The sequence below is a fragment of the Daphnia pulicaria genome, chromosome 6, assembly GCF_021234035.1.
Source record: "Daphnia pulicaria isolate SC F1-1A chromosome 6, SC_F0-13Bv2, whole genome shotgun sequence".
NCBI classification, from domain to species: domain Eukaryota; kingdom Metazoa; phylum Arthropoda; class Branchiopoda; order Diplostraca; family Daphniidae; genus Daphnia; species Daphnia pulicaria.
In genome coordinates, this window is record NC_060918.1 from 594,302 (window position 1) to 607,668 (window position 13,367).

The 13,367-nt window shown below is 40.8% G+C and overlaps 1 protein-coding gene across 1 annotated transcript in view; it reads right to left on the reverse strand.

Moving 5' to 3' along the window:
- LOC124341980 overlaps positions 1-13,367 on the reverse strand; it is a 31,980-nt gene that overhangs the window by 10,521 nt on the left and 8,092 nt on the right. Inside the window, exons 2-3 of the mRNA XM_046794938.1 lie at positions 7,429-7,604; positions 5,625-5,836 (exon numbers count right to left, since the gene is read on the reverse strand). Coding sequence (XP_046650894.1) covers positions 5,625-5,836; positions 7,429-7,555 — 339 coding nt within the window. The 5' untranslated portion in view covers positions 7,556-7,604. The remainder of the gene's footprint in view (positions 1-5,624; positions 5,837-7,428; positions 7,605-13,367) is intronic.

A 13,367-nucleotide genomic window follows, 5' to 3' on the forward strand; every position in this document is an offset into this window, starting at 1 on the left:
GTAAGTTCGTCGCAAATCTGGGCTGAAACTGTATACGGCGCATCTTGGGAGGGAGAGGCCGGACGTGGCTGATGTGGCTGCTGCTGCGGCGGCGGATGACGCGGACTCGGTTGAGGCGGAGGAGTTTCACGCTGAATTGGCTGCTGTTGGGGAAGAGCTTCACCCAATGCCTCTTCACGACGAGGTGGCCTCCATGGCCGATTATTTTCTCTCTGATCATTCTCCAAGCCTCCTTCATCTTCCGATCTATACTCATAGAAATCCTCCTCTCTCTCCTGATAAAACTGAGGTTCTACTTCTGGACGGTACTGCTCTTCTGGACGGTACTGCTCTTCTGGACGGTACTGCTCTTCTGGACGGTACTGCTCTTCTCTTGGAACGAACTGCTCTTCCTGACGGAAGCCAGGCTCAAAATACTCACGCCTCAACTCTCGTTCCCTAAAGTACCCTTCCTGATAATCACCAAAATCGTACTGATACCTGGGGTCCCGGCGGATCGGCGATCTTTCCCTAACAGCTGGGAATCTATCGACTGGTCCGTACTGATACTCAAGAAAATTCTGTTCTTGAAAACCACGAAAATCGTTAGGGCGGCCACGTGGCCCGAAAAACCCCCTATTTCTAGACATCTTTACTTGGTGGTAGCTAAAATAAGTCTGAAGGAAATAGGGTGGAAAGGACAGAAGAAAGGTGCGAAAGAGGTGCGGTAACCTTCCAGACCTTGTCTTCCCTTTGTCTATGTGTCCTTGTCTTTTTTTGTTTTGTTCTTTAAATAAGCTAATTTGGTAGAAATAAAATATGTCTACACCCTTAGGGTCTGAAGCGAATGAAATTCGCTGTACAATTTGTTTTATAATTCTTTTTAGATAAACAGCATCCCGTTTAATTGGAGAAATTTCTGGTACCGACCGACTTCAGGATCTCTTCAATTCCCCTTTCTTTGAATGTCCTCGTGTACGCTCATGTGAATGTGGGTGTATTCACGAGGACTCGGTTTTTCCTTTTTCAACATTTCAGCGGATGGAGCACTTGTTGCCTGGCTGAATTTCCCAGGCTTAAAGGTAGGGCAAATTCATCTCTATATTTGACTATTTGGTGGAGTTGATTTTAAATCTTTATGCTGTACGTAGTACGATGATTCCTGGGCCATGCAATTTGCTGAAACTTTTTATCACGCTGTTTTTGTTTTTCTTAGTCAGGGTTCATTCACGCGTCATCAGGCGATTAGGCCTGTTTTTTTTATTTCACATCTTTGACTTTGGATAAATCATCAAATTCAGAAATATTCGAACTTGAAACTCTCAAAGCAAAGTGCAACTTTGCGACACAATTTTTTCTACCAAGAGGGTCTTGCCACCACACCGGCTCTTCCTGGTTTAGTGCCAAGTTCTTTAACATAACTTTCATTAAGGTACCGTCACTCTCGATTTATTTATCTCCAACCAAACAAATGAAGGTGAAATGGTGGGTTTGTTTCAAAATAGAACCAGTGCTTCGGTGCAATTGTATCAGTTGGGAAGCGACGAAGCCTATTGCGGATGCGTGTAGTTTTCAATCTACAATTAAAATTAGTCTTGGTGCCAAGTTCTGATGACCTCATTTTGACCTTACCGAATTTTCTACGTGTCGCTGTTTTGACGAAACGGAACATTTTATAACACCTTTCCTTAAAAGTTTCCGAGAAAAACACGAGTGATTTGTTACGCTTCTCGGTTCCCGTTCACACTTCCGACTTTGCAGTGATGCCAACTGACCAGAAAAGGTAAAAGGATTAAAGTGATGACGCATTGTCATCTATTATTATTATTTTTGTGGGCATCTTGACACAATAGACGCGTCACGCTTTCATTTCCCGTAGAGTGTGTGAGCAAATACGAGAAGAAAAAGATGTTGGCTCTAGGCTATCTTTAGAATCGTTTTAGTGGTTGCGGGACTTTTGACGACAACGTACACTTTCTCTGGCTTTTGGCAATTTTCTATCCAGCTATACAACGCGATCGAGCATTGACGTAAGGGGAAGAAGGAAAAAGAAAGAAACGCTGAGCGTCGATCTCAATCGATTTTTTGAAAAACCTAAAATTCTCTTTTCTTTGCCTAGCGCTTCCCTAGTTTCTCCTCTCCGACTCTTGTTGTTTTGCTTTTGAGCTCTCGAATTCTTTTTCTTTCTACCGATCCGTTTGATAACTTTGTTTAACATCTTCCACAAGAAGAAGAATCAACAATTGAGAAGAATCAGCCCTCAGCGTATTGTAGTTAAAAGTTGTTCTGACAGGAAGGATTGTAGAAGAACGAATCGGTTCGACCTTATTCGTTCGATTTTTATATTTTGTACGAGGGGAACTTTTTTTGATTGTACCCAGAGTAATGGAACCTTTTTGATAGTCTAGCGTTGATGACGATGGCCTCCGAAACATTGGTTATTTGTTTAAGGCTTGTACGTGCGTGCTGCGTGTAACAAATAGTTTCGCGAAGAAAAGTTTCGCACACACTTCATCTAAAAGGTCATTGCCAGGGATCTAAGAGATTTTGTTATTATCCCGATCCAATTAATTGCGATGAGCTGCCGGCCAAATCTTGGCCTTTTTTTTTGCGTCTCAACTGTCATGTCGTCGACTGCGGTAAATGAGTGAAAGAAACGGATGAAAAGAGTCGGAACAGCTGGAATCGTGCGGATATGGTGGAATATCAATGCATGGCCTCCAGGCTCCAGCCTGTGTTGCACATAATAGCTCTAATCCATCAAGAGAATGAGCGGAATAGTTTCCCTGCCATCATTCTCGCAGTTATGACTCGACGTTTCATCTAATTGCCTTTTTTATTGCCTTTAGTTATGTACAAGTAAGTTGTCTCTACGCGAACCAAGCAAACTGCGGTTAAACATGGGCTCGTAGCCGATAACTCTTTTCGGACATGAATTAGACCTTTGAAACAATGTTACAAAGTTTTGTAACCGTCATCGACTCTTGTCTACCCCCGGTAGTGACTTCCAATAAATCCTTGGTTTATTTTTGTCGACGACAAATAATAACGGTTGAGGGTGAGAAATGACTTTTTCCATTCGCACTTTGATTAATTGTTACCGTCAACTTCTAGTTGCTCTGATATGACGTGACTCTGATGTTCTGATATGACAGAAATCACACGAAATAGGAAAGTATATTATTTCATACTTTTTTTCTCGTTGCAATACTTGAGACTTTTCACAAGGAAATGTTTTAGTGCCCTGAATAACTGAAATGTGTGTTCCGTGTTCAACAAGTTTTCGTTGACACACGTTATCGATCCGTGATGATGGTGGGAGTTCCTCTTCCTCAGTCGATACCTTCGTTCTTTGTCTCGATGTTGTGTAGCAACAAACAGGATAGAATTTATTATTTTCTTATTTGTTTCGTGTGGCAAATAAGTCTTTTTTGTCATTTGAATGACGGTCTGTCGGGTTGTTTGTTTAGCTTTCTTTTTTGAAATGTAAAACTATTGTCAATGTAAAACTCATTGTCAATTATCTGAGGTTTGAATATATTTCCGCTCACTCTTTTTCCGTTCTCCCTTGATAGAACCATCTAAACTCCCATGAGCTGCAGGAAAGGGATTGTCATTGATCTTCAACATTTTTGATCTATTATGTGTAGTTGATGTTGTCAGTTATTATCGCCATGGTTTTTTCTATAAGCTGCTGTTTGTTTTGCTCCATTTTGATGAAACGGATCTTGAATTCAACTCATTAACCACTTCCGCATTGTGAAGTTGTTAGAAAGTCGCTGTCTGAGCCTAACGAGATTGAAAGCCAACTTTAACCTTTTGCCTTGTCTTCGACTATCACTTGACTTGACGCTCTTCTGACATCCGCCGCAGAAGATGTCGGAATGGAATGTCGGAATGTCAATGTCCCAGCTCAAATGTAATAAAAAAAAGGCCTTAAGTCGCGCCCTAAAAATTTCGTGATTCGGATTCCTGTTACGTTAGCCCGTTTTCTGTTGTAATATCAAAGTTCATTAGTCTTTTTTTTTCTCTCTTGAGATTCCTCGTCGTGTTATGCAACCCTTTGGCATTGAGGATTCAAATGAACATTTTCTTTGGCTTGTAGATCTACTAGTTTCAGCACCACTGACGAAAAGGAAAGAAATGTGATGCGAAAATAATGTTCTGTACTTCATTCGTGAGTATTTTCCGATGGAGCCAATGAACTTGTAACCGTGATGGCTCTTAATTTGCTCTCTTATGGCCACCAGTCCCAAAAGTATCATCCGTCTCTGATTTCCTTTGGTCGTATCGTTTTTCCGTAAACTCTTATTCAAGTTACATCTCTACAGATTGCTGCATTTGGAGGCGGGAAGTCTTGTCACGCGAATTTTAATGAGACGCTTTGGGGCTTTTTTAATTTACTTTTCTAGAAGAGTTATGTCAAATTTCTTTTTCTATTTTTTCCGTTTTTTGTTGTTTTCTTTTTAAAGTTTTGATTTTTAAAACGAGAATTGTTTGTTTTTGCTCACCACCGGCTTCTTCTATGTTACATAATCATTTGCAACTCTAATTTACTACAATAAAAAAGATAAAAAACCAAAAAAGGTAAAGAAAAAGGAAAAAAAATAAAAAAAAAGGAAATTTACTTTACAGGCTAAAAGAAGGGCGTGCGCGAACGAACCTTCCCTACTCTTACCCTCCCTACCCTTTTATTTTCGCTTGAAGGAAAGCCTATCTCAAAAGTAAAAAAGGAAAATAAAACAAAGAAAAAGTAAAAAAATAAAATAAAAATAAAAAATAAATTTGAGTTGCGGACCCCTTGCATTTCTCTGCTGATCGACTGTTCGTTAATAAGAGGCAAGTAATAAGGGATGTTTTCAGTTCGGCTAAGATTGTAGACGAGCAACAACCTTTGAAGTTCCGTGGATCACTGAGTAAACAGAGGAAAAACAACAGCGTAGAAATCCAGGAAGGAAAATGAACATTGCGATTGATTTCATTCAATTTTGGCGGACGCCCAAACTTCTTGAACAACAACAAAAAATCGATATCCTGAAGAAAGATAATGTTGTTCATTCTCCTGCCTAATCAGATTTAAAAGTAGTTCCAGAAAATACCCCTATCTAATGCGATAAAAAAGAGATTCGAATATTGGAAAAGTATGTTTATACAGTAGAAAACAAGCAGATTAGTGGAATACAATATTTGTGAATGAGGAGATCAGATTATAGTCAGGAAAATTTTTGCTCTCAGCCGATTAAAGCTTTTGAGTTACCATTTTTCGCGTTTGGATGGGTCCCAAGAAAACTAGAGTTTGTGTTTTAAAATACTCTTTGTTTCTCCGGTGCCAGGCGACTAAAGGAATTGCGTGAAGGTCAAAGTCCGATATTGACGTGAGTGATGACGTTGCCACAACAACGACAGCAGCCGCTGGCAGCGAAAACATTTTATGAGCAGTTTTCCCCTGATTCGATTTAGTTCCCAGATGCAGTTCATTCAGTAGGCTAGTGTATGTACTACTACACTTTACCACCGACATTCTCGATGGTCTATTCCGATAGGACCGTAAGTGCCGAATGGAAATGGCGTTCCATTCGTCATGCCGATCGATTTCTCATTTCGTAGTCAAAAAGAATTCGTGATGGGAGGGAAATTATATTTACCGTTCGCTGTCCGAGGCTGTAGGCCTTGCACGGAAGGAGGACGGTCTCGCCCTGTAAGATGATCATGTGATTGGTGGTGCCGTTTTCCATCGTCTCAGGTAGGAGCTCCTCCAACTCGACGGCCACGCCACTAGACGAAAGGGGAGCGGTCAGAGATCGTGGATGAGCTGTTCCAGCAGCCACGACGACGATTTGCTTGTTGTTGTCAACATCTGGAATGAATAATCAATGCAAATGGTCGTTGTTGAAATCGAACTGTTCTGATTATTATTGTGTGCATTCTAAAGGATAACTGTCAAATGTTGCATTAATCTCCGACATTCATGACGATCGTGTTGATCATTCGTCATCAATGAGGTGGTTTCATTATTTACCACTAGAAATGGGTGCCTCACATAGTGCTCTATTTCAGTAATATTCCTGCGCCTTCTGATTAACGTAGAAAAGTTCTGACACCTTTTGACGAATGGTGATTCATTAAAGTATTTGGTTATGACTCATAACCAAATTGAAAGTATTTGGTTATGACTCATAACCAAATACTTTAATCATAATAACTTATGAGACCAAATTCGTTGTCGGACGATCAATGGGAGAATAACTTGAAAACACAAGCTGGATAAGACTAGAACCGCTTGATGTAAAACTTTTTTTTTTCCAACTTCAAGACATTTCAAACTATTTAAAATTTTCTTTTGCATTTAAAAGTTATGTCCCATCATAGATTTCTTCCGACTTTTGCAGATTTTGATATTTCGAATTCATATTTATAGTTATCAGAAATTTTGTAAAATCTTTTAAGAGAAGCATTTGAAATTCAGGCGGTAATATCGCACAATCGGGAATAAATGAATCCAGTGAGCATTACGGTTTTCATTTCACGGATCATTTCTGGTAGTCAGCGCGTGCTGATTATTCGTTGTGATCGTGAACTTCGTGAACTTGCATAGATAACGGTTGCATATTGATCAAGCAGATGAAAGCGCATCACCGTACTGTGTACTTTTCCACCGGTCCGGCTCGCTCTTCTGAAAGATCAAAGATTCAAACTCAAAGTGGCTTGCACTCCGAAACACAACATCAGCAGCAGATTGATTGGCCGAAAAGGTCAAAGTGATCCACAGCTGATTTCGTTGCACAGACCAATTGTTCTAGACAGCCATTTGATCTTTGCCATATTGAACGAAATAACTCTCCCTCGGGACTTTTCGATTCCGTTCGTCAAGAATCAACAGCAGGCTTATTTGTTCCATGAAATATTCTCGGGACTCCTGAATTTTAATGGATTTACTATTGATTGAAGTGCCCATGTTTTGTTGTGTATTGACTTACGCCTCAATAATTTTCTATTAATCTCATCTTTGAAAGAAAAAATTAAATAGCCTTAATCTATTGTTCGCTTTGTGTCTTAATTAATAAAGAAGAAATAATCCGACACAACGTTCATTCAAATCTTTTTGGAAGGTTTTTTAAATATTTGAACGATTTTTATATTATGAAATATTGCTTGGAGCGTGTTTGGTTGAATTTTTCGAGTCATTGGAAAAAGTCCTGTGGAAGACATCCATCTTGGATGTTGGCTCAAAATTTTGAAGTATATGAATTTCTGGTGAATTCAAATACGGAATCTTTTTTCTGCTTCGCTGAAAAAACAGTAGGCATAACTTATCATTTATGACAGATTTTTCTTATTCAAATATCGATTTGAATTTATTATGGCTTTGTGAGAAACGCCCGACTTGATTCACGCAGGGCTCAAAAGGCAAAAAATAACACATAAACTTCATTTAAACGGTCCTTTTACCTGGGTAAATTTTGGTAAAGGAGGGTTCCATTGCCGTAACAGCAGAAATTTGGTGGAGCACGATGATGAAGAAACTGGACAGCAAAATGACGAGGCAGCTACAAATGAACCCGTTAGCACTAGCCATTTTGATTGTCCAGAAAGATTTTTGTAGGAAATCGGTCACTACTCTTCTCCTAAAAATTGTAATTAAGAAATGGATTAGAATTTAAGAAAGTGGGTAACAGGTCGTACGAATTTGATGAATAAATTAACAAATGAATAACCAGGAGATGCATCATAAAACCTTGATTAGATTTGTTCTGCAACAATCACGAGAAACGATTCGCTTTTTACTCGGAATAGATTCAATTAGAGATGGAATAGGCAACTTTGCCCCCGTTTTCCTTGTTATTTCACATTCCAGCGCGATCCACCCATTTTCGACGTTGCTGGCGCATTTTCTGCATGTAGCCATGTCACAAAAATAGGAGCGTAAAAGCGTTATCCTTCTCCTGCGCACACATCACGCCCGAGCTGCTAATACAATTATTTCTCTTGGTCCCCTGTTTCTGCCGCTGTTTGAAGGGCCATTCCAGTTGGATTTGCGCTTGTTACAGAATACAGACAGAGCTGCTCTTCTTCTTATTCCTTTTTTTCCCACGAAAAAGATTTCATGAGAGTTTTAGATTCTGTTGGAAGGTTTTCTGGAGAGAGATTTGTCAGTCGTATATCTTGAACGTTGCGTATCAGTTTGGACTCGACTTCATTAACTTATTCAGCGTGCAAGGAATGTATTATTTACAAGTTAATAGACGTGAAGGAGTAGGGCGGAGAGAGAATGTAAAGACAACGTTTTAAAACGCATCCAGCGACGTAACGGAATTATTTAAAGTGATGGATGGAAAGGCGTAAATTACGGCATCAAGTCGTCGCTGCTTCGGAACTGTCATGAAATTTGTTCATTGTTTTCTTTTTTGGAACAAATGTTGGAATTTGAGATAAAAATGGGAGGGGTGTCGTCCGTGTCACGTTAGGACGAAATTAGTGCGACGCGACTAACTCGGAGAAGTCGAAAGATCTTCCGTCGTCATTTTTCTTGGTATTTTTGAGGGCATCGAACCCATCACTCTTTTAGCGTCGATCTAATCTGGTACAGTTCTTTTCTTATTTCATTTGCATTTGATGCAAATTTTGTGCGCGAGACTAAATCAATGGTGTCAAGTTTGGACAATTTATTATTTTTAAAAATAGCAATTGGACCAACGGATCAAATGTCAAATGAACAGTAGAATTGTGGTTGTTACGGGTCAATAGTGGGGTCAAAACTTGTTCCTTGTCATATGTGTTAATTGATGGGTACGACCAGTGATGGATAGAAAACAGACACAAAATTTTTAGAAAATTTCCCCATAATAACTAAACAAACTGGTTCGCTCTACCGTTGTTTGACATTGTACCTCAGCCATTTTCTTCCTTCTAAAATGGCCTTAAGCTTTCCACATTTCCTACATCTTTGTCAAAGAGACACAGGGGCCAACATCGTGCGCCGTGTCCTGGTGGCGATTATCAAAGTCAAAGGGAGACAGCAGAGAGATTTAGTTGGCCCCATCTGTGCACTTGTGTGTTATCGAGAACCTCTTGGGAGATTGTCTGTTGTCGAGCAAAAGGGAAGAGATAAAAACAAAACTCCTTTCATGTTGGACCAAAGGAGTGAACTGTCGGTTGAGTCTCGTCGTACCTTTTTCCTCCCCTCCCCTATTTCCCATTGTACTTTACTGCAAAGCGCAATCCATCATTGCCTTTCACACACGTAATGTGTCGACGACGAGCAATTTCTTTTCCTTTGAATCGATTCGGCTGAAAATGATGCGTAAATGGCCACCCAAGTTCCTCTCATCCCAAGTTCTTCGATCGATCATTTTTCGGCGGTGGATTTAGCAACAGCCAGCGGCTGGCCACGAGGTTCTAAAAAGATTCCAAAACACCCACACATCGCCAGACTTCTTATTGATAGACCCTGCGTATTTATACACGGCGGATGTGAATAAGATTCGAGGAAAGAGACGACGATTTCCGGGCGGCTTATTGTTGACTAGAATTTGAGCAGCTTCCAACCGACAGCCTCTCGTTCATCGACGAGACAAGTTCCAACATCCCACCACATCCGCCCAAGATCAAACGCAAGGATTTTGTTGTAGTGTGTGCAGGCCATGTGTCATCCATGTGAGGTGATGTCGTCGAATCCGTGCCACTTTTTCTTTTTCTCTTCGATCGACACTCCCACTCGGTCCTCCTCCTTCCACTCGAGTTTGATCTATACACCACCACGTCAGACCATAGACTAGACCGTATGAAATACAGGCAAGATTCTTTTGAAATGTTTACAGTCTCTGTTTTGGAGAAGAACAGGACTCGGTTGGAAGATGAGGAAACCACCGATGAGGAAAGAATTCCACAATTAGGTCACGCTCCTATACGTATATCTCTGGCTTAGTAGGAGGACTTTGTCTGTTTTCCTGTTTCCGCTTGTATAATATATCACCGTAACGACTTCGATAGCCGAAATGAAATTTTTTTTTCTCTTCAACGACAGATTTCTTTATTATGATTTCCGTTTCTCATCATAAACTATGGATAACTGTAGGACGTTGGAATGCGTTAGGAATTATCTTTTTCAACATTTTGTTCGTCTTCACGAAACAATAGGATTTTTCGATTGCACTTTTCTATTTGTTTTCGTGAAAAAGAAATACAGAAGAAAGGCGAGATCAAAAGCAATGTATTAATTAATTTAATTTGTTTTAAATATTTGAAAATAATGACGGGAGAAATTTGTCGATTTTCAAATAGCTCGCGACCTATTTTGGTCATTAATAATTAACGGGTGGTAACTTTGTTCAAATTTTGTAATTTGAATTTCTCAGCTGCTGCCGTTGGACATTAATAAGTCGAAGAACTATTTCTTGTGCAGAGTAACGAATGAATTATAACTTTTGTTTAAATTCGTGTGTGCCCCGTTCGTCATATTGGTTTCAGCAACGGTTGTTTGTTGCTTTTATCTCTAAATCTTGTTTCCTTCTAAATTTTGAAAGCAATAGAAAACGTGCAATGCAAATCTAAATAACGAAAAGGTTTCCTTTGTTAATTTGCTGGTTGTTGGGTGGGGTTTTCATCATTCTCGTCGTCTTTATGCACGTCTCGTGGCTAGTATTTACAGTCCATGAACTATTGGATGCTCAAGTGCGCACACATTTAGATCCGGAAATGTTTCTCTCTCATTTTTTTTATCATAGACGTTCTCTTATTTGAAGTTGGAAACATGCTTATCTGAAAGACTTGAATATGGTAAACCTCCTGTATAAAAGCAATGGTTGCCTTTGTTGAAACACCAATAGAAAGGATCGATCCTGAATGATGCATCGCTGATAATCATGTCAGCTGCTGCCGCATTGAGGCATCACGTAGGCCACACTTAACAATAGTCTTCTTACAATTCTCTATTACCGTTCACCATCAAGTTTCGGAAAAAAATATGTAGCGGGATCTCAGCTCTAACCGCCACTCGGTTGTTTGTTACGGTCGAACGACTTTGCAGTAACTGTGAGGCGAAGAACTTTTGTTGATCCTTTGCGTTATTTCTTTTTTCTTCAGTAGATTTCAAATGATGACGCGCCACGGAGCAGCTGCAGCCCAGCCAGTGAGCTTGATCTTTGAAAGCCGATTAGAAAAGAGCACTAGGGTAGCGTTTGCAAAAAAAAGAAAGAAAAGACCAGCAAGACATTTAAATCCCGGCTTCTTCTTTGCCCTGGGAAAGCCCAAATGTATAAACCCCACAGCACCAAGAATAGCTCAATTTAAGTAATAGGCATACAACTGGATACCGGATAGACCGGATAGAGACAACTCGAAACAGAGGTGCACTTCAGTTGCTCAGACACTACTACAATGAGCTGTGCGCGCAGTGTAAAGAGGGGGGGGGGGACAAAGCTCCACGGAACACACCGGATATTTGTTATTATCTTAATTCTATAGGCCAACTTTAGTCTACCAATAAGTCAAGTGGATGTCGCACCCTAGAAACTGCCACTTGGGCCCCTGCGCAGTAATCCAATAAAGAAATGTTTGGGTTGTTGTATGGCGTGATGAAGATGTATGATGCTGATGGGAAATTTAACTTGACGTTTTCAAGTTTTGAACGATGTATAGTAAGCCAATTCTGTTCTTTCAAAATGGTGGAATAGACGTCGAATTGAGTATTGGACTGTTTGGCTGCTTTTGGATCATAATTTAGCAATTGGAGATGACAAAAGATATGGCGGCTACGCACGGACCATCATTCGTGGATCCCATTTCTTTTGATTTCTTCTTTTCGAGTCATTAACAAAAACTCGCCGCATACTTTCTTTCATCTTTGTCCTATTCAACTTTTCCCCCCTCAGCCTTCTGTTTGGCGCTCGAACCTTGGACCAATCAATCTAATGAGCTGCTTCTTGTCTTGTTCCTCTCGTTCTTCTCTGTGACTTGAGCAAAGGCAACCGAAAAGAATAATGAGGTTGAAATCCCCGAAAAAAAGACAAAGTTGCGTTGCTTATCAGGCAAGAACGATTAGGCAGTAGCGGCATGCACATTACTACTCATCAACCCCTGGGCGGGCGCTGTGGCCTGGCTGACTCCCCGCCCGCCTGAATCTATTGCGTTGCCCCTTTCGATTGCCACCAGCATTCCGTTTCCCCATGTACGAATGTTGGACAATGACTTGATTATTCCGAAACTTTTGAATCGGACCATTAAGAGACGACACAATTCGGTGGTGCCATCGCTCGTGCGCGCCATGGTGTCAAAATGGAGTCGGACGGACTGGATGTCGCCTGACAGCTAGTCGCCCGTCTATTTAGGCATTTTGAGTTGTTTTAGTGCACGTATACGTAATGCATAAATCCAAGGGGGGGGGGGGGGGAGAAATTGTGTCGGGAGTTGTTGCTGCTGCTGCTGTTGCTGCTCTTGTGTTTGCCTCGCTGGAGGAATGTCGTTGTTTGGGTTCTCTCTCTCTCGTCCGTTCTCTCCTGCGCTCCTTATTTCCTCGTTTCGCCCGTTTTCCGGTGCGATAAGAAACTTCCTCTGCCTTTTATGGTCAGTCGCCTTCTGCTCGACCCACGCATTTGAGGAGGCAACCACCACTAGTAGAGAGGAAAAAAGAAAAAGAGTATCGTTTTGATGGAGGTCATTGGTGTACCCGAAACGGGATTGGCTGCTCGAAATAAAATGGCCACTTGAATTTCTTTTGCCAAACGGATGTTTTGGCTTTAAAAATGAAGGGAGGAAACAGTTCTTTTCAGCAGTCGTGTATGATGTTGTCCAAAGAAGCTCTTTGCCTAGGATGTATAGCATAGTGTAGTATAGTTTATGCTGTATTTTGGATTAGTTGGGGAATTTCAAATCCCAAAACCGGGATCCAACATGGCCAGGGCAACCGAGAACGGGTTGTGCGTAGTAGGGTACTACAGAGAGCCATTAGAAAGCCTTTTTCCGTTTCCACTTTGCGATTTTATTTTTTGGCTTCCATCTCTGAGACTGAAACGTAGCAGTAGATCTCTTGAATAGAGCTGGAAAGATACAAGCTTGAGCGAAATTATTCGATACTAAACCGCTTGTGATGACTTTATAAACTGGTTTTGACAGATGCCCCAAGTGTAACCCTCCCATAGAATTGCCCTACTGCGTATCTCTGTTAAAGATGATGGCACTTCAATCGACGAAGCTATCAAACGCCTACTATTCCCTCTTGGCTTCCAAGAGGGTCCTGCATGGGAGGGCGGGGGGGGGGGGGTGTTATTAGGGCGGGTTTTCGGTCTTTTTGCGGGTTTCATGCACATTTTTATTTGGATCTTGTTCGTCCAGGGTAGGCCTTATCAAATTTGTTGAGGTGAACAATTTGATATGAAAAAATTGTTCCTTCA